Source organism: Heterodontus francisci, chromosome 7 (assembly GCF_036365525.1).
Source record: "Heterodontus francisci isolate sHetFra1 chromosome 7, sHetFra1.hap1, whole genome shotgun sequence".
Lineage (NCBI taxonomy): Eukaryota > Metazoa > Chordata > Chondrichthyes > Heterodontiformes > Heterodontidae > Heterodontus > Heterodontus francisci.
The window spans coordinates 4,441,101-4,465,444 of NC_090377.1; the positions used below are offsets into that span (position 1 = coordinate 4,441,101).

At 47.1% G+C, this 24,344-nt stretch overlaps 1 protein-coding gene across 1 annotated transcript in view; it reads left to right on the plus strand.

Moving 5' to 3' along the window:
• Positions 1-24,344, plus strand: part of igfbp2a (insulin-like growth factor binding protein 2a) — a 118,908-nt gene that overhangs the window by 60,843 nt on the left and 33,721 nt on the right. The window contains exon 2 of the mRNA XM_068034706.1: positions 14,611-14,816. Coding sequence (XP_067890807.1) covers positions 14,611-14,816 — 206 coding nt within the window. The remainder of the gene's footprint in view (positions 1-14,610; positions 14,817-24,344) is intronic.

Consider the following 24,344-nt stretch of genomic DNA (forward strand, 5'->3'; position numbering starts at 1 on the left):
TCAGTACTGAGGGAGTGCTGCACTTTCAGAGGGTCAGTACTGAGGGAGTGCTGCACTGTCAGAGGGTCAGTACTGAGGGAGTGCTGCACTGTCGGAGGGTCAGTACTGAGGGAGTGCTGCACTGTCGGAGGGTCAGTACTGAGGGAGTGCTGCACTGTCGGAAGGTCAGTACTGAGGGAGTGCTGCACAGTCGGCAGGTCAGTACTGTGGGAGTGCTGCACTGTCGGAGGGTCAGTACTGAGGGAGTGCTGCACTGCCGGAGGGTCAGTACTGAGGGAGTGCTGCACCGCCGGAGGGTCAGTACTGAGGGAGTGCTGCACTGTCAGAGGGTCAGTACTGAGGGAGTGCTGCACTGTCAGAGGGTCAGTACTGAGGGAGTGCTGCACTTTCAGAGGGTCAGTACTGAGGGAGTGCTGCACTGTCAGAAGGTCAGTACTGAGGGAGTACTGCACTGTCGGAAGGTCAGTACTGAGGGAGTGCTGCACTGTCAGAAGGTCAGTACTGAGGGAGTGCTGCACTGTCGGAGGGTCAGTACTGAGGGAGTGCTGCACTGTCGGAGGGTCAGTACTGAGGGAGGGCTGCACTGTCGGAAGGTCAGTACTGAGGGAGTACTGCACTGTCGGAGGGTCAGTACTGAGTGAGTGCTGCACTGTCGGAAGGTCAGTACTGAGGGAGTGCTGCACTGTCGGAAGGTCAGTACTGAGGGAGTGCTGCACTGTCGGAGGGTCAGTACTGAGGGAGTGCTGCACTGTCGGAGGGTCAGTACTGAGGGAGAGCTGCACTGTCAGAGGGTCAGTGCTGAGGGAGAGCTGCACTGTCAGAGGGTCAGTACTGAGGGAGTGCTGCACTGTCGGAAGGTCAGTACTGAGGGAGTGCTGCACTGTCGGAGGGTCAGTACTGAGGGAGTGCTGCACTGTCAGAAGGTCAGTACTGAGGGAGTGCTGCACTGTCGGAGGGTCAGTACTGAGGGAGTGCTGCACTGTCGGAATGGTTTATCCCCGGTTTCCTGTGGTCAATATATATCCCTCAACCAACATCACTATAACAGATTACCTGGTCATTATCACATTGCTGTTTATGGGCTCTTACTGTGCACAAATATTCTACCATGTTTCCTGCATTGCAACAGTGACTACACTTCCAAAATATTTCATTGGCTGCAAAGCCCTTTGGGACCCTGAGTTTCTGAAAGGCGCTATAGAAATGCAAGTCTTTCTTTCACAGGAGAGGAAAGTCAGTAACAGCAAGTTTGGAGACTCGAGTTTGTTTGTGGAAGGACAAGGTGGAAATATCATGTGGTATTTGCTCAACCCCAAGTGGAGTTTGGCAAGCACCGGATATTGGAGAGTATTTGTTTAACACTGTTGAAATGTTTGATGGAATCGGCAAGGAGCAGGACTCAGTAAATTACTGCTTTGCGATCTATTGGATGAACCTTGAGGCCTGTCACTGGAGGCAGTACACTGTGTGCTGTAACCACTGTAATGAGGATGTTTTACTGATGTCTGAGTGGCTTAGGGAGCTGGCCTCTCACAAATGGAGTGTTTCAATTAACAAAACTTTGAGTTTGTGGCTATATGCCTGGTTTCTGGTTCCCATGCTGGTTATTTAAGGCTTTTGAAGAATTTATCCACAGCACACATAGACAGGAATAGAGAGATGAAGAGATGGGTGGACAGATAGAAAGAGGGGAGACCTCAAAAGAGTGAGACAGTGGAGCAACCGTGACTATTTCACCTGGGACCAAGCTGTCATTGTAGCACTATCTAATACCATGAGAGCATCCCATAATCTGCTGCCTGGAAAACTCCTCGGTAAAGATTTCAGATGCTCATTTGTGCTTTCACATCCCACCATGGCCTTGTCCCTCCCTATCTCTTTCATCTCCTCCAGCCCTCCAAATCCCTGCACTCCTCTAATCCTGGCCTCTTGCACATCCCTGATTTTAATCACTCCACCATTGACGGTCGTGCCTTCAGCTGCCTGGGCCCTAAGCATTGGAATTCCCTCCCTAAACCTCTCCGCCTGTCCGACTAATACAAAAGTAAAAGATTTAAAACAGCAATATTCATCCTGTAGCTTCATCTGCTGGAAAGAATATTTGATATTTTATGTGAGCCATAGGCTGGTTTTGCTGAAGGATTTCTCTGTCTCCAGTCAATGTTGTGCAGTCCAGCTGTAACTTCAGGAATAGAAAAGAAAGAACTTGCATTTAGATAGCACCGTTGACGACCACAGGATGTCCCATAGCGCATTACAGCCACTGACGTACTTCTGAAGTGTCACTGTTGTAATCTAGGAAACATGGCAGCCAGTTTGTGCACAGCAAGATCCCATGAACAGCAATGTGATAACGACCAGAGCATCTGTTTATTGAGATATTGATTGAGGGATAAATATTGACCAGGACACTGGGGAGAATTCTCCTGCTCGTCTTTAAAATAGAGTTATGGCAGCTTTTACATCCACATGAGAGGTCAGAGGGTCAGTACTGAGGGAGTGCTGCACTGTCAGAGGGTCAGTACTGAGGGAGTGCTGCACTGTCAGAGGGTCAGTACTGAGGGAGTGCTGCACTGTCAGAGGGTCAGTACTGAGGGAGTGCTGCACTGTCAGAGGGTCAGTACTGAGGGAGTGCTGCAGTGTCAGAGGGTCAGTACTGAGGGGGTGCTGCACTGTCAGAGGGTCAGTACTGAGGGAGTGCTGCACTGTCAGAGGGTCAGTACTGAGGGAGTACTGCACTGTCAGAGGTCAGTACTGAGGAAGTGCTGCACTGTCAGAGGGTCAGTACTGAGGGAGTGCTGCACTGTCAGAGGGTCAGTACTGAGGAAGTGCTGCACTGTCAGAGGGTCAGTACTGAGGGAGTGCTGCAGTGTCGGAGGGTCAGTACTGAGGCAGTGCTGCACTGCCGGAGGGTCAGTACTGAGGGAGTGCTGCACTGTCAGAGGGTCAGTACTGAGGGAGCGCTGCACTGTCAGAGGGTCAGTACTGAGGCAGTGCTGCACTGTCAGAGGGTCAGTACTGAGGGAGTGCTGCAGTGTCGGAGGGTCAGTACTGAGGCAGTGCTGCACTGTCCGAGGGTCAGTACTGAGGGAGTGCTGCACTGTCAGAGGGTCAGTACTGAGGGGTTGCTGCACTGTCAGAGGGTCAGTACTGAGGGGTTGCTGCACTGTCAGAGGGTCAGTACTGAGGGAGTGCTGCACTGTCAGAGGGTCAGTACTGAGGGAGCGCTGCACGGTTGGGGGGTCAGTACTGAGGGGGTGCTGCACTGTCAGAGGGTCAGTACTGAGGGAGTGCTGCACGGTTGGGGGGTCAGTACTGAGAAAGGGCACCTCCTACCGTGCAGCACTCCCTCAGTACTGACCCTCTGACAGTGCAGCGCTCCCTCAGTACTGACCCTCTGACAGTGCAGCACTCCCTCAGTACCGACCATCCGACCATGCCCAATCTACCCCCTCCAGTAGATATAAAATGTCTATGACACTAGTGAAAGAAGAGCAGGGGAATTTCTCCCCAGGGTCCTCGCCAATCTTTAGCAATCAGTGAACTTCACTATTTTCCATGCTGTTTTTGGGGTCTTGCTGGACACAAATGTTCTGCTGTATTTCATAAAACCTAAGAACATAACTAGAACCAGGAGTAGACCATTCAGCCCCTCGAACCTGCTACACCATTCAATATGATCTTGGTTGATCTTCTGCCTCAACTCCACATTCCCATCTGTTCCTTATATCCTTTGATTTCCTGGGATAGCAAAAATTTGTCGCAGGCTTATATGTATTCAACAGTGGAGCACCACAACCCTCTGGGATAGAGAATCCCAAAGATTCACAACCCTTTGAATGAAGAAATTTCTCCTCATCTCAGTCCTAAATGGACCCCTTATCCTGAAACTGAGGCCATGTGTTTTAGATTCCCTGACCAGCAGAAATGACCTCTGTGTCTACCCTATAGGAATTTTGTATGTTTCAATTTGATCACCTCTCATTCTTTTAAACGCCAGAGACTGTCGGCCCAATTTACTCATCCTCGCATCACAGGACAACCCTCTCATTCCTAAAACCAATCTAGTGAACCTTCGCTGTACTACCTCCAACGCAAGTATGTCTTTCCTTAAATATGGAGAAAAACTATGCACAGTATTCCAGGTGTGGTCTCACCAACACCCTGTACAATTGTAGCAAGTCCTCGTTATTCTTGTACTCCAATCCCCTTGCAATAAAGACAAACATGCCATTTGCCTTCCTAATAGTTTGCTGTACCTGCATGCTAACTTCTGTGTTTCTTGTATGAGAACATTGAAATGTCTCTAAACATCAACATTTAAAAGTTTCACGCCTTTTAAAAAATATTGTGCTCTTCTATTCTTAATACCAAAGTGAATAACCTCACACTTCCCCACATTGCACTCCATCTGCTATCTTGTTATTCACTCACGTAACCTGCATATATCTCTCTGCAGCCTCTCTCTGTCCTCCTCGCAGCTTACATTCCCACCTAACTCAGTATCATCAGCAAACTTGGATACATTACTCTCAGCCTCTTTGGTCTAAGTCACTAATATAGACTGTAAATACCTGAAGCCCCAACACTGATCCTTGTGGCACTCCACTATTCACTGCCTGCCAACCTGAAAATGCCCCATTTATGCCCACTCTCTGCTTTCTGTCTGTTAACCAATCCTCTATCCACACTAATATATTACCCCTAACACCATGAGCCCTTATCCTTTCTATTAATCTTTTATGTGGCACCTTATCGAATGCCTGTTGGAAATCCAGGTATATTACATCGACTGGGTCCCCTTTATCTACTAGTCCTCAAAAAAAACAATAAATTTGTCAAACACTATTTCCCTTTCGTAAAACCATATTGACTATGATCATACTCTGATTTTCTAAGTGCATTGTTAAGATTTCCTTAATAAATTCCAGCATTTTCCCGATGATGGTATCAGGCTAACTGGCCTGTAGTTCCCTGTTTTTTCTCTTCCTCCTTTCTTGAATAGTGGTGTAACATTTGCTAACTTCCAGTCCTCTGGGACTGTTCTAGAATCTAAAGAATTTTGGAAAGTTATCGCCGGTGAATCCACCATCTCTACAGTTACTTTTTAAGAACTCTAGGGTGTGGGCTATCAGGTCTTGGGGATTTGTTGGATTTTAGTCGCTTAAGTTTCTCTAATACTTTTTCTCCTCAGATATTAATTACCTTAATTTCCTCACTTTTATTAGCCCTGAGGTTATCCTCTATTTCTGGTGTATAACTTGTGTCTTCTACTGTGAAGACAGACATAAAATATTTGTTCAATGTCTCTGCCATTTCTGCATTCCCCATGATAATTTCTCCTGTCTCTGTCGCTAAGGGGCCAACGTTTACTTTAGCTGCTCTCCTTTTTATATAATTGTAAAAGTTCTTACAATCTTTTTATATTGCTGGCTAGTTTACTCTCCTATTTTAGTTTCCCCCTTTTTATCAACTTTTTGGTGGCCCTTTGCTAGTTTCTAAAACATTCCCAATTCTCAGGCTCACTATTATTCTTTGCAACATTAGATGTCTCTTCTTTTAATCTAACACTATCATTAACTTCCTGAGTGAGCCACAGATGGATCTTTCTCGCTGAATTTTTGTTTTTCAAAGGAATGTATTTTGTTGAACATTTTGAATTGTTTCTTTAAATATTTCCCACCGTTTATTTACCGCCATATCTTTTAGTCCATTTACCCAATCAACATTAGCCAGCTTTCTCCTCATACCTGTGTAACTGGCTTTGTTTAAGTTTAAGATTTTTGTCTGGGTCCGGAGAATGTTACTTTCCAAGTTAATATGGAATTCAACTGCATTATAACCAGTTTTTCCCAGTGGATCTTTTACTAGGAGATTACTAATTAACCCTGCCTCTTTGCACAATACTGGATCTAAAATAGCTTTATCCTGAGTTGGTTCCACAAGTTCCAGCAAACTGTCATGAAAGCATTCTACAAACTCATCATCTAGACCACTTTTGCCAATTTGATTGATCCAGTCTATATGAAGATTAAAATCCCCCACAATTATTGCATTGCCTTTGTTACAAGCTCCAATAATTTCTTGTTTAATGCTCTGTCCAATGGTATAACTACTGTTAGGGGGGCCTATAAACTACTCCCACCAGCATTTTCTGACCCTTGCTATGACCCATACTGATTCTACTTCCTGATCTCCTGAACCAAGATCTTTTCTCACTAATGTCCTTACGTCATCCTTTACTATCAGGGAAACTCCTTTTCCTTTTCCATTCTGTCTGACTGATCGAAATGTTGTGTATCTTGGAATATTTATTTCCCAACCTTGGTCACCTTGTAACCAAGTTTGAGGACGAGAAACTGGAGTCCCACACTAGTGATCTGGAGTTAAACAAAGGTAATTACATAGGCATGAGAACAGTTTTGGCCCTAGTGGACTGGGCAGGAAGACTAAAAGGTAGGACAGCTGATGAGCAGTGGCAGGTGTTTAAGGAGATATTTCAATTCCTCCCAACTAAAATATATTCCACAGAGGAAGAAAGATTCTAAGGGGGAGAAAAAAACATCCATGGCTAAGCAAGGAAGTTGAGGATAACACAAAGACAAAAACTAAGGTATACCATATTGCAAAGGCCAGTGGCAGGCTGGAAGATTGGGAAACTTTTAAAGATCAACAAAGGGTTACTAAAAAAGTAATAAAAAGAGCAAAGGTAAATTATGAAAGAAAACTAGCGCAAAATATAAAAACGGATAGCAAAAGCTTCTATAAGTATATAAAAGGGAAGAGAGTAGCTAAAGTGAACATTGGTCCTTTGGAGGATGTGACTGGGGAGTTAATAGAGGGGAACACAGAAATGGCGGAGACACTAAATCAGTATTTTGCCTCAGTTTTCACGCTGGAGGACACTAGTACCATCCCAATAGTAACAGGTAATGTAGAGGTTATAGAAAGGGGGGAACCTAGAACAATCATCATCACGAGGGAAAAAGTACTGAGCACGGCGCAGTGGTTAGCACCGCAGCCTCACAGCTCCAGGGACCCGGGTTCAATTCTGGGTACTGCCTGTGTGGAGTTTGCAAGTTCTCCCTGTGTCTGCGTGGGTTTTCTCCGGGTGCTCCGGTTTCCTCCCACAAGCCAAAAGACTTGCAGGTTGGTAGGTAAATTGGCCATTATAAATTGCCATTAGTATAGGTAGGTGGGAGGGAAATATAGGGATAGGTGGGGATGTGGTAGGTATATGGGGTTAGTGTTCTTCTTTCTTTTGGGCCTCCTTATCTCGAGAGACAATGGATACGCGCCTGGAGGTGGTCAGTGGTTTGTGAAGCAGCGCCTGGAGTGGCTATAAAGGCCAATTCTGGAGTGACAGGCTCTTCCACAGGTGCTGCAGAGAAATTTGTTTGTTGGGGCTGTTGCACAGTTGGCTCTCCCCTTGCGCCTCTGTCTTTTTTCCTGCCAACTACTAAGTCTCTTCGACTCGCCACAATTTAGCCCTGTCTTTATGGCTGCCCGCCAGCTCTGGCGAATGCTGGCAACTGACTCCCACGACTTGTGATCAATGTCACACGATTTCATGTCGCGTTTGCAGACGTCTTTATAACGGAGACATGGACGGCCGGTGGGTCTGATACCAGTGGCGAGCTCGCTGTACAATGTGTCTTTGGGGATCCTGCCATCTTCCATGCGGCTCACATGGCCAAGCCATCTCAAGCGCCGCTGACTCAGTAGTGTGTATAAGCTGGGGGTGTTGGCCGCTTCAAGGACTTCTGTGTTGGAGATATAGTCCTGCCACCTGATGCCAAGTATTCTCCGAAGGCAGCGAAGATGGAATGAATTGAGACGTCGCTCTTGGCTGGCATACGTTGTCCAGGCCTCGCTGCCGTAGAGCAAGGTACTGAGGACACAGGCCTGGTACACTCGGACTTTTGTGTTCCGTGTCAGTGCGCCATTTTCCCACACTCTCTTGGCCAGTCTGGACATAGCAGTGGAAGCCTTACCCATGCGCTTGTTGATTTCTGCATCTAGAGACAGGTTACTGGTGATAGTTGAGCCTAGGTAGGTGAACTCTTGAACCACTTCCAGAGCGTGGTCGCCAATATTGATGGATGGAGCATTTCTGACATCCTGCCCCATGATGTTCGTTTTCTTGAGGCTGATGGTTAGGCCAAATTCATTGCAGGCAGACGCAAACCTGTCGATGAGACTCTGCAGGCATTCTTCAGTGTGAGATGTTAAAGCAGCATCGTCAGCAAAGAGGAGTTCTCTGATGAGGACTTTCCGTACTTTGGACTTCGCTCTTAGACGGGCAAGGTTGAACAACCTGCCCCCTGATCTTGTGTGGAGGAAAATTCCTTCTTCAGAGGATTTGAACGCATGTGAAAGCAGCAGGGAGAAGAAAATCCCAAAAAGTGTGGGTGCGAGAACACAGCCCTGTTTCACACCACTCAGGATAGGAAAGGGCTCTGATGAGGAGCCACCATGTTGAATTGTGCCTTTCATATTGTCATGGAATGAGGTGATGATACTTAGTAGCTTTGGTGGACATCCGATCTTTTCTAGTAGTCTGAAGAGACCACGTCTGCTGACGAGGTCAAAGGCTTTGGTGAGATCAATGAAAGCAATGTAGAGGGGCATCTGTTGTTCACGGCATTTCTCCTGTATCTGACGAAGGGAGAACAGCATGTCAATAGTCGATCTCTCTGCACGAAAGCCACACTGTGCCTCAGGGTAGACGCGCTCGGCCAGCTTCTGGAGCCTGTTCAGAGCGACTCGAGCAAAGACTTTCCCCACTATGCTGAGCAGGGAGATTCCACGGTAGTTGTTGCAGTCACCGCGGTCACCTTTGTTTTTATAGAGGGTGATGATGTTGGCATCGCGCATGTCCTGGGGTACTGCTCCCTCGTCCCAGCACAGGCATAGCAGTTCATGTAGTGCTGAGAGTATAGCAGGCTTGGCACTCTTGATTATTTCAGGGGTAATGCTGTCCTTTCCAGGGGCTTTTCCGCTGGCTAGGGAATCAATGGCATCACTGAGTTCCGATTTGGTTGGCTGTATGTCCAGCTCATCCATGACTGGTAGAGGCTGGGCTGCATTGAGGGCAGTCTCAGTGACAGCATTCTCCCTGGAGTACAGTTCTAGGTAGTGCTCAACCCAGCGGTCCATCTGTTTGCGTTGGTCAGTGATTATGTCCCCCGATTTAGATTTGAGGGGGGTGATCTTCTTGATGGTTGGCCCAAGAGCTCTCTTCATGCCATCATACATTCCTCTGATGTTTCCGGTGTCTGAGGCCAGCTGAATATGACTGCATAGGTGTTGCCAGTAGTCGTTTGCGCAACGCCTAGCTGTTCTTTGTGCAGTACTTCTGGCTGCTTTAAGTGCTGCGGATGTTAAATCGCTGGGGGCTTTCTTGTAGTTCAACAGTGTAATGCGCTTAGCGGCTATGACAGGTTCCAGCTCTTCATTATGAGATTGAAAACTAAACTAAAACCATATTGACTCTGATGGATTGACTTTTGACTTTCTAAATGTCCTGTTATTACTTCCTTAATAATGGATTCTAACAATTTCCCAACGACAGATGTTAAACTAACTGGTCTATAGTTTCCTACTTTCTGCCTCCCTCCCTTTTTGAATAAGGGTGTTATATTAGCATTTTTTCCAATCCACTGGAACCTTTCTTGCACCCAGGGAATTTTGGAATATTATAACCAATGGATCCACTATCTCTGCTGCCACTTCCTTTAAGACCCTAGGATGTAGGTCATCAGGCCCTGGGGACCTGTACTGCCTTCAATCCCAATAGTTTTAGATTTAGTTTTAGAGATACAGCACTGAAACAGGCCCTTCGGCCCACCAAGTCTGTACCGACCATCAACCACCCATATATACTAATCCTAAACTTTCCTATATTCCTACCACCTCCCCACCTATCTCTATATTTCCCTACCACCTACCTATACTAGGGGCAATTTATAATGGCCAATTTACCGACCAACCTGCAAGTCCTTTGGCATGTGGGAGGAAACCGGAGCACCCGGAGGAAACCCACGCAGACACGGAGAACTTGCAATCGTCACACAGGCTGTACCCAGAATTGAACCCGGGTCGCTGGAGCTGTGAGGCTGCGGTGCTAACCACTGCGCCTCCCAAGGGTAAATTGTGTTTGGCTAATTTGCTAGAGAACTTCGAAGATGTAACAAGCAAAGTGGATAATGGGGATCCTGTAGATGTAGTATATCTGAACTTAGTAGAGAAATGGTGTTGGGGAAATTGATGGGATTGAAGGCCGATAAATCCCCAGGGCCTGATGGTCTGCATCCCAGAGTACTTAAGGAAGTGGCCCCAGAAATAGTGGATGCATTGGTGGTCATCTTCCAAGATTCTATAGACTCTGGAACAGTTCCTACAGATTGGAGGGTAGCTAATGTAACCCCACTATTTAAAAAGGGAGGTAGAGAGAAAGCAGGGAATTATAGACCAGTCAGCCTGACGTCGGTAGTGGGGATAATTCTAGAGTCCATAATCAAAGATTTTATAGCAGAGCACTTGGAGAACAGTGGTAGAATCGGACAGAGTCAGCATGGATTTACGAAAGGGAAATCATGCTTGACAAATCTACTAGACTTCTTCGAGGATGTAACTAGTAGAGTTGATGAGGGGGAGCTAGTGGATATGGTTTATTTGGACTTTCAGAAGGCTTTCGACAAAGTCCCACACAAGAGGTTAGCATGTAAAATTAAAGCACATGGGATTAGGGGTAGTGTATTGCGATGGATAGAAAACTGGTTGGCGGACAGGAAACAAAGAGTAGGTATAAATGGGTCTTTTTCCGAATGGCAGACAGTGACTAGTGGGGTACCGCAGGGATCGGTGCTAGGACCCCAGCTATTCACAATATATATTAATAATTTAGATGAGGGAACTAAATGTAATATCTCCAAATTTGCAGATGACACAAAACTGGGTGAGAGGGGGAGTTGTGAGGAGGATGCAGAGAGGCTTCAGGGTGATTTGGACAAGTTGAGTGAGTGGGATAATGCATGGCAGATGCAGTATAATGTGGATAAATGTGAGGTTATCCACTTTGGTAGCAAAAACAGGAAGGCAGATTATTATCTGAATGGCTATAAACTGAGAGAGGGGAATATACAGCGAGACCTGGGTGTTCTCGTACACCAGTCGCTGAAGGTAAGCATGCAGGTGCAACAGGCGGTAAAAAAGGTAAATGATATGGTGGCCTTCATAACAAGACGATTCGAGTACAGGAGCAGGGATGTCTTGCTGCAATTATACAGGGCCTTGGTGAGGCCACACCTGGAATATTGTGCGCAGTTTTGGTCTCCTTATCTGAGGAAGGATGTTCTTGCTGTAGAGGGAGTGCAGCGAAGGTTTACCAGACTGATTCCTGGGATGGTGGGACTGACGTATGAGGAGAGATTGAGTCGGTTAGGATTATATTCGCTGGAGTTCAGAAGAGTGTGGGGGGATTTCATAGAAACTTAAAAATTCGAACAGGATTTGACAGGATAGATGCAGGAAGAATGTTCCTGATGATGGGGGAGTGCAGAATCTGGGCTCATAGTCTAAGGATACGGGGGAAACCTTTCAGGACTGAGATGAGGAGACATTTCTTCACCCAGAGAGTAGTGAACCTGTGGAATTCGCTACTACAGAAAGCAGTTGAGGCCAAAACATTGAAGGGATCAAAGGGTATGGGGCGAAAGCAGGAACAGGTTACTGAGTTGGATGATCAGCCATGATCATAATGAGTGGCGGAGCAGGCTCGAAAGGCCGAATGGACTACACACTCCTATTTTCTGTTTTCCAGAAGGCATTTGATAAGGTGCTGGGTTAATAGGTTAATACCCAAGGTAAGATCACATGGGGTTAGGGGCAATTTATTAGCTTGGATAGAGGATTGACTAACCAACAGAAAACAGAGAGTCGGGATAAATGGGTCCTTTACTGGTTGGCAAGATGTAACTAGTGGGGTGCCACAGGGTTCAGTCCTCGGGCTCCAACTATTTACAATCTATATTAATGACTTGGATGCAGGGATAGAAGGTACTATAGCCAAATTTGCAGATGACACTAAAATAGATGGGATAGTAAGTTGCAATAAAGAAATAAGAAATTTACAAATGGACATGGATAGGTTAGGTGAATGGGCCAAAATTTGGCAGATGGAGTTTAACGTGGATAAGTGTGAGGTTATCCATTTTGGTTGGAAGAGTAGAAAGGCAAATTATTATCTAAATGGAGAGAAACTTCAGAGTGCTTCAGTGCAGAGGGATCTGGGTGTCCTCGTGCATGAATCACAGAAAACTAGTATGCAGGTACAGCAGGTAATAAGGAAGGGAAATGGAATTTTGGCATTTAGTGCTAAAGGAATCGAGTATAAAAGTAGGGAAGTGTTGCTGCAACTGGACAAGGCATTGGGGAGACTGCACCTGGAGTATAGCATACAGTTTTGGTCCCCTTACTTGAGGAGGGATGTAGTTGCATTGGAGGCAGTTCAGATGAGGTTCACTAGATTGATTCCAGGGATGAGGGGTTTGTCTTATGAAGAGAGATTGAGCAGTTTAGGCCTTTACTCTCTAGAGTTTAGAAGAATGAGAGGAGATCTAATTGAGGTATACAAGATGATTAAGGGGATTGACAAAGTATACGTAGAGAGGATGTTTCCTCTTGTGGGGCAATCTAGAACGGGAGGTCATAGTTTTAGGATAAGGGATAGCAGATTTAAAACTGAGATGAGGAGAAATTACTTCTCTCAAAGGGTCGTGAGTCTGTGGAATTCACTACCCCAGAGTGCGGTGGATGCCGGGACATTGAGTAAATTTAAGGAGGAGATAGACAGATTTTTCATTAGTAATGGGTTGAAAGGTTATGGAGAACGGGCAGGAAAGTGGAGTTGAGGCCGAGATGAGATCAGCCATGATCGTATTGAATGGAGGAGCAGGCTCGAGGGGCTGAATTGCCTCCTCCTGCTCCTAATAAAGAACAAAAAACAGCACAGGAACATGCCATTCGGCCCTCCAAGCCTGCGCCGATCTTGATGCCTGCCTAAACTAAAACCTTCTGCACCTCCGGGGTCCGTATCCCTCTATTCCCATCCTATTCATGTATTTGTCAAGATGCCTCTGAAACGTCGTTATCGTACCTGCTTCCACCACCTCCCCCGGCAGCAAGTTCCAGGCACTCACCACCCTCTGTGTAAAAAACGTGCCTCGCACATCCCCTCTAAACTTTGCCCCTCGCACCTTAAACCTATGTCCCCTAGTAACTGACTCTTTCACCCTGGGAAAAAGCTTCTGACTATCCACTCTGTCCATGCCGCTCATAACTTTGTAAACCTCTATCATGTCGCCCCCCCCACCTCTGTCATTCCAGTGAAAACAATCCGAGTTTTTCCAACCTCTCCTCATAGCTAATGCCCTCCAGGCCAGGCAACATCCTGGTAAACCTCCTCTGTACCCTCTCCAAAGCCTCCACGTCCTTCTGGTAGTGTGGCGACCAGAATTGCACGCAATATTCTAAGTGTGGCCTAACTAAAGTTCTGTACAGCTGCAGCATGACTTGCCAATTTTTATACTCGATGCCCCGACCGATGAAGGCAAGCATGCCGTATGCCTTCTTGACTACCTTATCCACCTGCGTTGCCACTTTCAGTGACCTGTGGACCTGTACGCCCAGATCTCTCTGCCTGTCAATATTCCTAAGGGTTCTGCCATTTACTGTATACCTCCCACCTGCATTAGACCTTCCAAAATGCATTACCTCACATTTGTCCGGATTAAACTCCATCTGCCATTTCTCTGCCCAAGTCTCCAACCGATCTATATCCTGCTGTATCCTCTGACAATCCTCATCACTGTCCGCAACTCCACCAACCTTTGTGTCGTCCGCAAACTTACTAATCAGACCAGCTACATTTTCCTCCAAATCATTTATATATACTACAAACAGCAAAGGTCCCAGCACTGATCCCTGCGGAACACCACTAGTCACATCCCTCCATTCAGAAAAGCACCCTTCCACTGCTGCCCTAGTTCTTCTGTTCTTGTGTAATGGTGATTATATCTAAACAATTAATCTCCATTTGTGCCAATAGTTCATCTATCTTATTGTGATTGCTTCTGCATTCAGAAAAAGAGCATTTAATTTTATTTTTTTGCCTATTGTTATTTGCATGAACCTTATTCACTGATGTACTCTTACCGTTAGACTCTCTTCCCTTCCTGTCTCACTCTGCTTGTCTTTGCCTAAATGACTACACTGCTGTATTAGCTCGATTGTCTCTTTTCAGATTCCTAAATCTCCTTTTACTTCACCCCACACGCAAGGAGTTACTTTTACCCTGGTACCAGGCAGGCAGCAGAATCTTTGCAACTCCTGGTCGTGGCTGCAGAGAACAGTATCTGTCCACATTACAACAATGACTACACGTCATTGGCTGTAACGCGCTTTGCAATATCCTGAGGTGGTGAAAGGCGCTATAGAAATGCAAGTTCATTCTTTGAAGTGTTCCCTCTCTCGGTGTGTCTGAGAGTCCAGTCTTTTTCCACACATCACACCGCAAAATGTCTTTTATCTTTCTTTTGCAAATGGAAGGTGGAGAGAACCATGATGAGCGCAACAACAGTGAACTCAGTGACAATCATTTAAATTACCCAAACGTCAGTGTCGTGGGTCGGAAGCCAGTCAGAGTGGGCTCGAAGACGACAGCAGTGATTCGAGAACGCAACAACGCGCAATGGCGATCGATGGATCGAGGCAGCAAAGGGAACGAGGAAGCCAGGAGACCATGGCCACAGCTGGTAAAACACCGCACATCCAGAGATTCCACCTCTAATTTTCACTCCTTCCAGACAGGCTGATCAGCAAGTGCTCGGTTTGGCTCCAGTTTCCTTTACCAGCTTGCTTTTTTGGTAGCTCAGTGACTCTGTGATCACCAGAGGGAGCTCACACTGCATAACCAACTCTCAGTCGAGAGTGACCTCCTCACACCCCCTTCCCCCAGCTACTGCCACTTCCACATCAGGCTAGTCCCCTCTTTAGTTTCCCACCTGTGTGTCTGGACTGTGCCACGCTGCTTGTCTCCATCCCAGCTTCTCTCTTTCTCCAGACCCCTATCTGCATCCACTTCTCCTCTCCATGTCCTGCTCTGCCCTGTTTGTCCCTCCCACTACTCTGTCCCCCTCTATCTTTTTATTCTTTCATGGGATGTGGGTGTCGCTGGCTAGGCCAGCATTTGTTCCCCATCCCTAATTGCCCTTGAATTGAGTAGCTTGCTCGGCCGTTTCAGAGGGCAGTTAAAAGTCAGCCACATTGCTGTGGGTCTGGAGTCACATGTAGGCCAGACCAGGTAAGCACGGCAGATTTCCTTCACTAAAGGACATTAGTGAACCAGATGGGTTTTTACAACAATCGATGATAGTTTCATGGCACCATTACTGAAACTAGATATCAATTCCAGATTTTTATCAATTAATTGAATTCAATTCTACCAGCTACTGTGGTGGGATTTGAACCCCTGTCCCCAGGGCATTAGCCTGGACCTCTAGATTACTAGCCCTGTGACATTACCACTGCACGACCGTCTTCCCACCTCTCTCACTCTCTCAGTCTCTCACTCTCTCTCAGTCTCTCACTCTCTCTCAGTCTCTCTCTCTCTCTCAGTCTCACTCTCTCTCTCTCACTTCTTTGGGCAGCACAGTGGCGCAGTGGTTAGCACTGCAGCCTCACAGCTTCAGGGACCCGGGTTCGATTCTGGGTACTGCCTGTGTGGAGTTTGCAAGTTCTCCCTGTGTCTGCGTAGGTTTCCTCCGGGTGCTCCGGTTTCCTCCCACAAGCCAAAAGACTTGCAGGTTGGTAGGTAAATTGACCATTATAAATTGCCCCTAGTATAGGTAGGTGGTAGGGAAATATAGGGACAGGTGGGGATGTTTGGTAGGAATATGGGATTAGTGTAGGATTAGTATAAATGGGTGGTTGATGTTCGGCACAGACTCGGTGGGCCGAAGGGCCTGTTTCAGTGCTGTATCTCTAAACTAAACTAATCTAATCTCTCTGTCTCTCTCTGTCTCCCTCTCTCTGTCTCGCTGTCTCTCTCTGTCTCTCACTCTCTAACTGTATCTCTGTCTTTCACTCTCTCTCACTCTCTCTGTCTCTCACTCACTCTCAGTCTCTCACTCTCTCTCAGTCTCTCACTCTCTCTCAGTCTCTCACTCTCTCTCAGTCTCTCTCTCTGTCTCACTCTCTCTCTCTGTCTCACTCTCTCTGTCTCACTCTCTCTGTCTCACTCTCTCTGTCTCGCTGACTCTCTCTGTCTCTCACTCTCTAACTGTATCTCTGTCTTTCACTCTCTCTGTCTCACTGTTTCTCTCTGTCTCTCAAAGATAATTACAGCACAGGAACAGGCCCTTCGGCCCTCCAAGCCTGCGCCGATCCAGATTCTCTATCTAAACATGTCACCTATTTTCTAAGGGTCTGCATCTCTTTTCTTCCTGCCCATTCATGTATCTGTCTAGATACATCTTAAAAGACGCCATCGTGCCCGCATCTACCACCTCCGCTGGCAACGCGTTCCAGGCACCCACCACCCTCTGCGTAAAGAACTTTCCACGCATATCCCCCCTAAACTTTTCCCCTCTCACTTTGAACTCGTGTCCTCTAGTAATTGAATCCCCCACTCTGGGAAAAAGCTTCTTGCTATCCACCCTGTCTATACCTCTCATGATTTTGTACACCTCAATCAGGTCCCCCCTCAACCTCCGCCTTTCTAATGAAAATAATCCTAATCTACTCAACCTCTCTTCATAGCTAGCGCCCTCCATACCAGGCAACATCCTGGTGAACCTCCTCTGCACCCTCTCCAAAGCATCCACATCCTTTTGGTAATGTGGCGACCAGAACTGCACGTAGTATTCCAAATGTGGCCGAACCAAAGTCCTATACAACTGTAACATGACCTGCCAACTCTTGTACTCAATACCCCGTCCGATGAAGGAAAGCATGCCGTATGCCTTCTTGACCACTCTATTTACCTGCGTTGCCACCTTCAGGGAAGAGTGGACCTGAACACCCAAATCTCTCTGGACATCAATTTTCCCCAGGACTTTTCCATTTACTGTATAGTTCACTCTTGAATTGGATCTTCCAAAATGCATCACCTTGCATTTGCCCTGATTGAACTCCATCTGCCATTTCTCTGCCCAACTCTCCAATCTATTTATATTCTGCTGTATTCTCTGACAGTCCCCTTCACTATCTGCTACTCCACCAATCTTAGTGTCGTTTGCAAACTTGCTAATCAGACCACCTATACTTTCCTCCAAATCATTAATGTATATCACAAACAACAGTGGTCCCAGCACGGATCCCTGTGGAACACCACTGGTCACATGTCTCCATTTTGAGAAACTCCCTTCTACTGCTACTCTCTGTCTCCTGTTGCCCAGCCAGTTCTTTATCCATCTAGCTAGTACACCTTGGACCCCATGCGCCTTCACTTTCCCCATCAGCCTGCCATGGGGAACCTTATCAAACGCCTTACTGAAGTCCATGTATATGACATCTACAGCCCTTCCCTCATCAATCAACTTTGTCACTTCCTCAAAGAATTCTATTAAGTTGGTAAGACATGACCTTCCCTGCACAAAACCATGTTGCCTATCACTGATAAGCCCATTTTCTCCCAAATGGGAATAGATCCTATCCCTCAGTATCTTCTCCAGCAGCTTCCCTACCACTGACGTCAGGCTCACCAGTCTATAATGACCTGGATTATCCCTGCTACCCTTCTTAAACAAGGGGACAACATTAGCAATTCTCCAGTCCTCCGGGACCTCACCCGTGTTTAAGGATGCTGCAAAGATATCTGTTAAGGCCCCAGCTATTTCCTCTCTCGCTTCCCTCAGTAACCTGGGATAGATCCCATCCGGACCTGGGGACTTGTCCACCTTAATGCCTTTTAGAATACCCAACACTTCCTCCCTCCTTATGCCGACTTGACCTAGAGTAATCAAACATCTGTTCCTAACCTCAATATCCGTCATGTCCCTCTCCTCGGTGAATACCGATGCAAAGTACTCGTTTAGAATCTCACCCATTTTCTCTGACTCCACGCATAAGTTTCCTCCTTTGTCCTTGAGTGGGCCAATCCTTTCTCTAGTTACCCTCTTTCTCCTTATATATGAATAAAAGGCTTTGGGATTTTCCTTAACCCTGTTTGCTAAAGATATTTCATGACCCCTTTTAGCCCTCTTAATTCCTCGTTTCAGATTGGTCCTACATTCCCGATATTCTTTCAAAGCTTCGTCTTTCATCAGCCGCCTAGACCTTATGTATGCTTCCTTTTTCCTCTTAGCTAGTCTCACAATTTCACCTGTCATCCATGGTTCCCTAATCTTGCCATTTCTATCCCTCATTTTCACAGGAACATGTCTCTCCTGCACGCTAATCAACCTCTCTTTAAAAGCCTCCCACATATCAAATGTGGATTTACCTTCAAACAGCTGCTCCCAATTTACATTCCCCAGCTCCTGCCGAATTTTGGTACAGTTGGCCTTCCCCCAATTTAGCACTCTTCCTTTAGGACCACTCTCGTCTTTGTCCATGAGTATTCTAAAACATACGGAATTGCGATCACTATTCCCAAAGTAGTCCCCTACTGAAACTTCAACCACCTGGCCGGGCTCATTTCCCAACACCAGGTCCAGTATGGCCCCTTCCCGAGTTGGACTATTTACATACTGCTCTAGAAAACCCTCCGGGATGCTCCTTACAAATTCTGCTCCATCCCGACCTCTAACACTAAGTGAATCCCAGTCAATGTTGGGAAAATTAAAATCTCCTATCACCACCACCTTGTTGCTCCTACATCTTTCCATAATCTGTTTACATATTTGTTCCTCTATCTCACACTCGCTGTTGGGAGGCCTGTAGTACAGCCCCAACATTGTTACCGCACCCTTCCTATTTCCGAGTTCTGCCCATATTGCCTCACTGCTCGAGTCCTCCATAGTGCCCTCCTTCAGCACAGCTGTGATATCCTCTTTGACCAGTAATGCAACTCCTCCACCCCTTTTACCTCCCTCTCTTTCCCGCCTGAAGCATCGATATCCTGGGATATTTAGTTGCCAATCATGCCCTTCCCTCAACCAAGTCTCAGTAATAGCAATAACATCATACTCCCAGGTACTAATCCAAGCCCTAAGTTCATCTGCCTTACCTACTACACTTCTTGCATTAAAACAAATGCACCTCTGACCACCAGTCCCTTTACATTCATCATCTGCTCCCTGCCTGCTCTTCCCCTTAGTCACATTGACTTCATTATCTAGTTCCTTACAGGCTTTTGTTACTACCTCCTTACTGTCAACTGACCTCCTCAATTGGTTCCCATCCCCCTGCCACATTAGTTTAAACCCTCCCCAACAGCGTTAGCAAAAGCACCTCCAAGGACATTGGTTCCAGTCCGGCCCAGGTGTAGACCGTCCAATTTGTAATAGTCCCACCTCCCCCAGAACCGGTCCCAATGTCCCAAAAATCTGAACCCCTCCCTCCTGCACCATCTCTCAAGCCACGCATTCATCCTGACTATTCTTTCATTTTTACTCTGACTATCACGTGGCACTGGTAGCAATCCTGAGATTACTACCTCTGAGGTCCTACTTTTTAACTTGGCTCCTAACTCCCTAAATTCTGCTTGTTGGACCTCATCCCGTTTTTTACCTATATCATTGGTGCCTATGTGCACAATGACAACTGGCTGTTCACCCTCCCCCTTTAGAATGTTCTGCAGCCGATCTGAGACGTCCCTGACCCGTGCACCTGGGAGGCAACATACCATTCGGGAGCCTCGTTTTCGACCACAGAACCGCCTATCTACTCCCCTTACAATCGAATCCCCTACGACTATAGCCTTTCCACTCTTTTTTCCGCCCTTCTGAACAGCAGAGCCAGCCACGGTGCCATGATCCTGGCTACTGCTGCCTTCCCCTGGTGAGCCATCTCCCTCAACAGTATCCAAAACGGTATACTTGTTTTGGAGGGAGATGACCGCAGGGACTCCTGCGCTGCCTTCCTGCTCTTTCTCTGCCTTTTGGTCACCCATTCCCTTTCTCCCTCAGCAATCCTAATCTGCGGTGTGACCAATTCACTAAACGTGCTATCCACGACCTCCTCAGCATCGCGCATGCTCCCAAGTGAGTCCATCCGCAGCTCCAGAGCCGTCATGCGGTCTAACAAGAGCTGCAGTTGGACACACTTCCTGCACGTGAAGGAGTCAGGGACATCAGCCATGTCCCTGAGCTCCCACATTGAGCAAGAGGAGCATGATACGGGTCTGAGATCTCCTGCCATTTTTAATCTTAAGCTTAACTTAGTTAAATGAAAAAGGAACGAAAAGTTTTTACCAATCACGATAAAACCAGAGAAATAGAAAAAGCCTTACCTTATAAACACCCCACCGAGTCCTTTTTTTTGGTTAGAGGAGGAGGGCGGGTGGGAGACACTACAAGTGTGGTGTCTCGGTTCAGAAACCGCCCAAATATATAGTGTTTTACTTACCAGCAGCCCCCTGGCCTCCGCCGAAAACAAAAGGAAATTAAGTTTACTTTCAAACTGACCTTCCCAGCTGCTCACTCGCTCGCACTCTGCTCTGCTCTGCTCTCACTCTCTAACTGTATCTCTGTCTTTCACTCTCTCTGTCTCTCTCTGTCTCGCTGTCTCTGTCTCTGTCTCTCACTCTCACTCTCTGTCTCACTGTCTCTCTCAGTCTCTTACTCTCTGACTGTATCTGTCTTTCACTCTCTCTGTCTCTCGTGCTCTCTGTCTCTCGCGCTCTCTGTCTCTCGCGCTCTCTGTCTCTCGCGCTCTCTGTCTCTCGCGCTCTCTGTCTCTCGCGCTCTCTGTCTCTCGCGCTCTCTGTCTCTCGCGCTCTCTGTCTCTCGCGCTCTCTGTCTCTCGCGCTCTCTGTCTCTCGCGCTCTCTGTCTCTCGCGCTCTCTGTCTCTCGCGCTCTCTGTCTCTCGCGCTCTCTGTCTCTCGCGCTCTCTGTCTCTCGCGCTCTCTGTCTCTCGCGCTCTCTGTCTCTCGCGCTCTCTGTCTCTCGCGCTCTCTGTCTCTCGCGCTCTCTGTCTCTCGCTCCTCTGTCTCTCGCGCTCTCACTCTCTGACTGTATCTGTCTTTCACTCTTTCTGTCTCTCTCTGTGTCTCACTCTCTCTCTCTCTCTCTGTGTCTCCTCTGTCTCACTCTCTCTGTCTCGCTGTCTCTCTCTCAGTCTCTCACTCTCTGACTGTACCTCTGTCCCTCACTCTCTCTGAATCTCTCTGTCTCGCTGTCTCTCTCAGTCTCTCACTCTCTGACTGTATCTGTCTTTCACTCTCTGTCTTTCGCTCTCTCAGTCTTTCTCTCGCTCTCTCTGTCTTCTCTCGCTCTCTATGTCTTTCTCTCGCTCTCTCTATCTCGCTCTCTCTATCTCGCTCTCTCTGTCTCGCTCTCATCTGTCTCACTGTCTCGCACTGTCTCACTGTCTCGCTCTCTCTCTCTGTCTCGCTGTCTCTCTCTGTCTCGCTGTCTCTCTCTGTCTCACTGTCTCTCTCTGTCTCACTGTCTCTCTCTGTCTCTCACTCTCTGACTGTATCTCTGTCTCTCACTCTCTCTGTCTCTCACTCTCTCTGTCTCTCACTCTCTCTGTCTCTCACTCTCTCTGTCTCTCACTCTCTCTGTCTCGCTGTCTCTCTCTCAGTCTCTCACTCTCTCTGTCTCTCTCACTCTCTCACTGTCTCTGTCTCGCTCTCTCACTGTCTCTGTCTCGCTGTCTCTCTCTGTCTCTCACTCTCTCTCTCTCACTCTCACACTCTCTCTGTCTCTCTCTCAATCTTTCACTGTCTGACTGTCTGTCTATCTCTCTCATAGAGTCATAGAGTTGTACAGCACAGAAACAGGCCCTTCGGCCCATCGTGTCTGTGCCGGCCATCAAGCACCTAACTATTCTAATCCCATTTTCCAGCACTTGGCCTGTAGCCTTGTATGCTATGGTGTTTCAAGTGCTCATCTAAATACTTCTTAATTGTCGTGAAGGTTCCTGCCTCTACCACCTCTTCAGCAGTGTGTTCCAGATTCCAACCACCCTCTGGGTGAAAGAAAATTTCCTCAAATCCCCTCTAAACCTCCTGCCCCTTGCCTTAAATCTATGCCCCCTGGTTATTGACCCCTCCACTAAGGGAAAAAGTTTCTTCCTATCTAACCTATCAAAACCCCTCATAATTTTGTATACCTCAATCATATCTTCCCTCAGCCTTCTCTGTTCTAATGAAATCAACCCTAGCCTTTTCAGTCTCTCTTCATAGCTGAAATGCTCCAGCCCAGGCAACATCCTGGTGAATCTCCTCTGCACCCTCTCCAGTGCAATCACATCCTTCCTATAGTGTGGTGCCCAGAACTGTACACAGTATTCCAGCTGTGGCTTAACTAGCGTTTTATACAGCTCCATCATAACCTCCCTGCTCTTATATTCTATGCCTCGGCTAATAAAGGCAAGTATCCCATATGCCCTCCTAACCACCTTATCTACCTGTGCTGCTGCCTTCAGTGATCTATGGACAAGTACACCAAGGTCCCTCTGACCCTCTGTACTTCCAGGGTCCTACCATCCATTGTATATTCCCTTGCCTTGTTAGTCCTCCCAAAATGCATCACCTCACACTTCTCAGGATTAAATTCCATTTGCCACTGCTCCACCCATCTTACCAGCCCATCTATATCGTCCTGTAATCTAAGGCTTTCCTCCTCACTATTTACGACACCACCAATTTTCAATTTGCAAAAACAACCCTCGACCATTACCCTCTGCCTCCTGCCACTAAGCCAATTTTGGATCCAATTTGCCAAATTACCCTGGATCCCATGGGCTCTTACCTTCTTAACCAATCTCCCATGTGGGACCTTATCAAAAGCCTTACTGATGTCCATGTAGACTACATCAACTGCTTTACCCTCATCTACACATCGAGTCACCACCTCGAAAAATTCAATCAAGTTTGTTCGACACGATCTCCCCCTGACAAAGCCATGCTGACTATCCCTGATTAATCCCTGCCTCTCCAAATGCAGATTAATCCTGTCCCTCAGAATTTTTTCCAATGGTTTCCCAACCAGGTCAGGTGTCTTTAATGCATCGGTGCAGACTCGATAGGCCGAAGGGCCTCTTCTGCACTGTATTATTCTGTGATTCTGTGAACCACTGATGTTAGACTCACCGACCTGTAATTACCTGGTTTATCCCTGCTACCCTTCTTGAATCATGGTATCACATTCACTGTCCTCCAATCCTCTGGTACCTCTCCTGTGGCCAGAGAGGATTTGAAAATTTGTGTCAGGGCCCCTGCAATCTCCTCCCTTGCCTCACATAACAGCTGGGGATACATCTCATCTGGGCCTGAGGATTTATCCACTTTTAAGCCCGCTAAAACAGCTAATACTTCCTCCCTTTCAATGTTAATATGTTCAAGTATATCTCCTTCCCCCTCCCTGATCTCTACACCTACATCGTCTTTCTCCATAGTGAACACAGATGAAAAGTAATCATTTAAAACCTCACCTCTGCCCTCCGGCTCCACACACAGATTGCCACTTTGGTCCCTAATGGGCCCTACTCTTTCCCTGGTTATCCTCTTGCCCTTAATATACTATAAAAACACCTTAGGATTTTCCTTTATCTTGCCCGCCAATGTTTTTTCATGCCCCCTCTTCGCTCTCCTAATTACTTTTTTAAGTACCCCCCTTCACTTTCTATATTCCTCCAGGGTCTCCGCTGTTTTCAGTGCTCTGAATCTGCCATAAGCCTCCTTTTTTTCCCTGATCCAATAATCTATATCCCTTGACATCCAGGGTTCCCTGGACTTGTTGGTCCTCCCCTTCATCTTAACGGGTACATGTTGGCCCTGAACTCTCACTATTTCCTCTTTGAATGACTCCCACTGGTCTGATGTAGACTTTCCTACAAGTAACTGCTCCCAGTCCACTTTGGCCAGATCCTGTTTTATCAAATTGAAATCAGCGTTTCCCCAATTCAGTACCTTTATTTCCGGTCCATCTTTGTCCTTTTCCATAATTACCTTAAATCTTAGAGTTATGGTCACTATCCCCGAAATGATCCCCCACTGACACTTCTACCACTTGTCCGGCTTCATTCCCTAGGATTAGGTCTCCCTCTCTCTCTCTCTCTCTTTCCCCAACCCTTCTCTCTCTTTCCACCCCCCCCCCCTCTCTTTCCCCACCCCCTCTCTCTCTTCCCCCCCCTCCCTCTCTCTTCCCGTCCCCTCCCTCTCTCTTCCCGA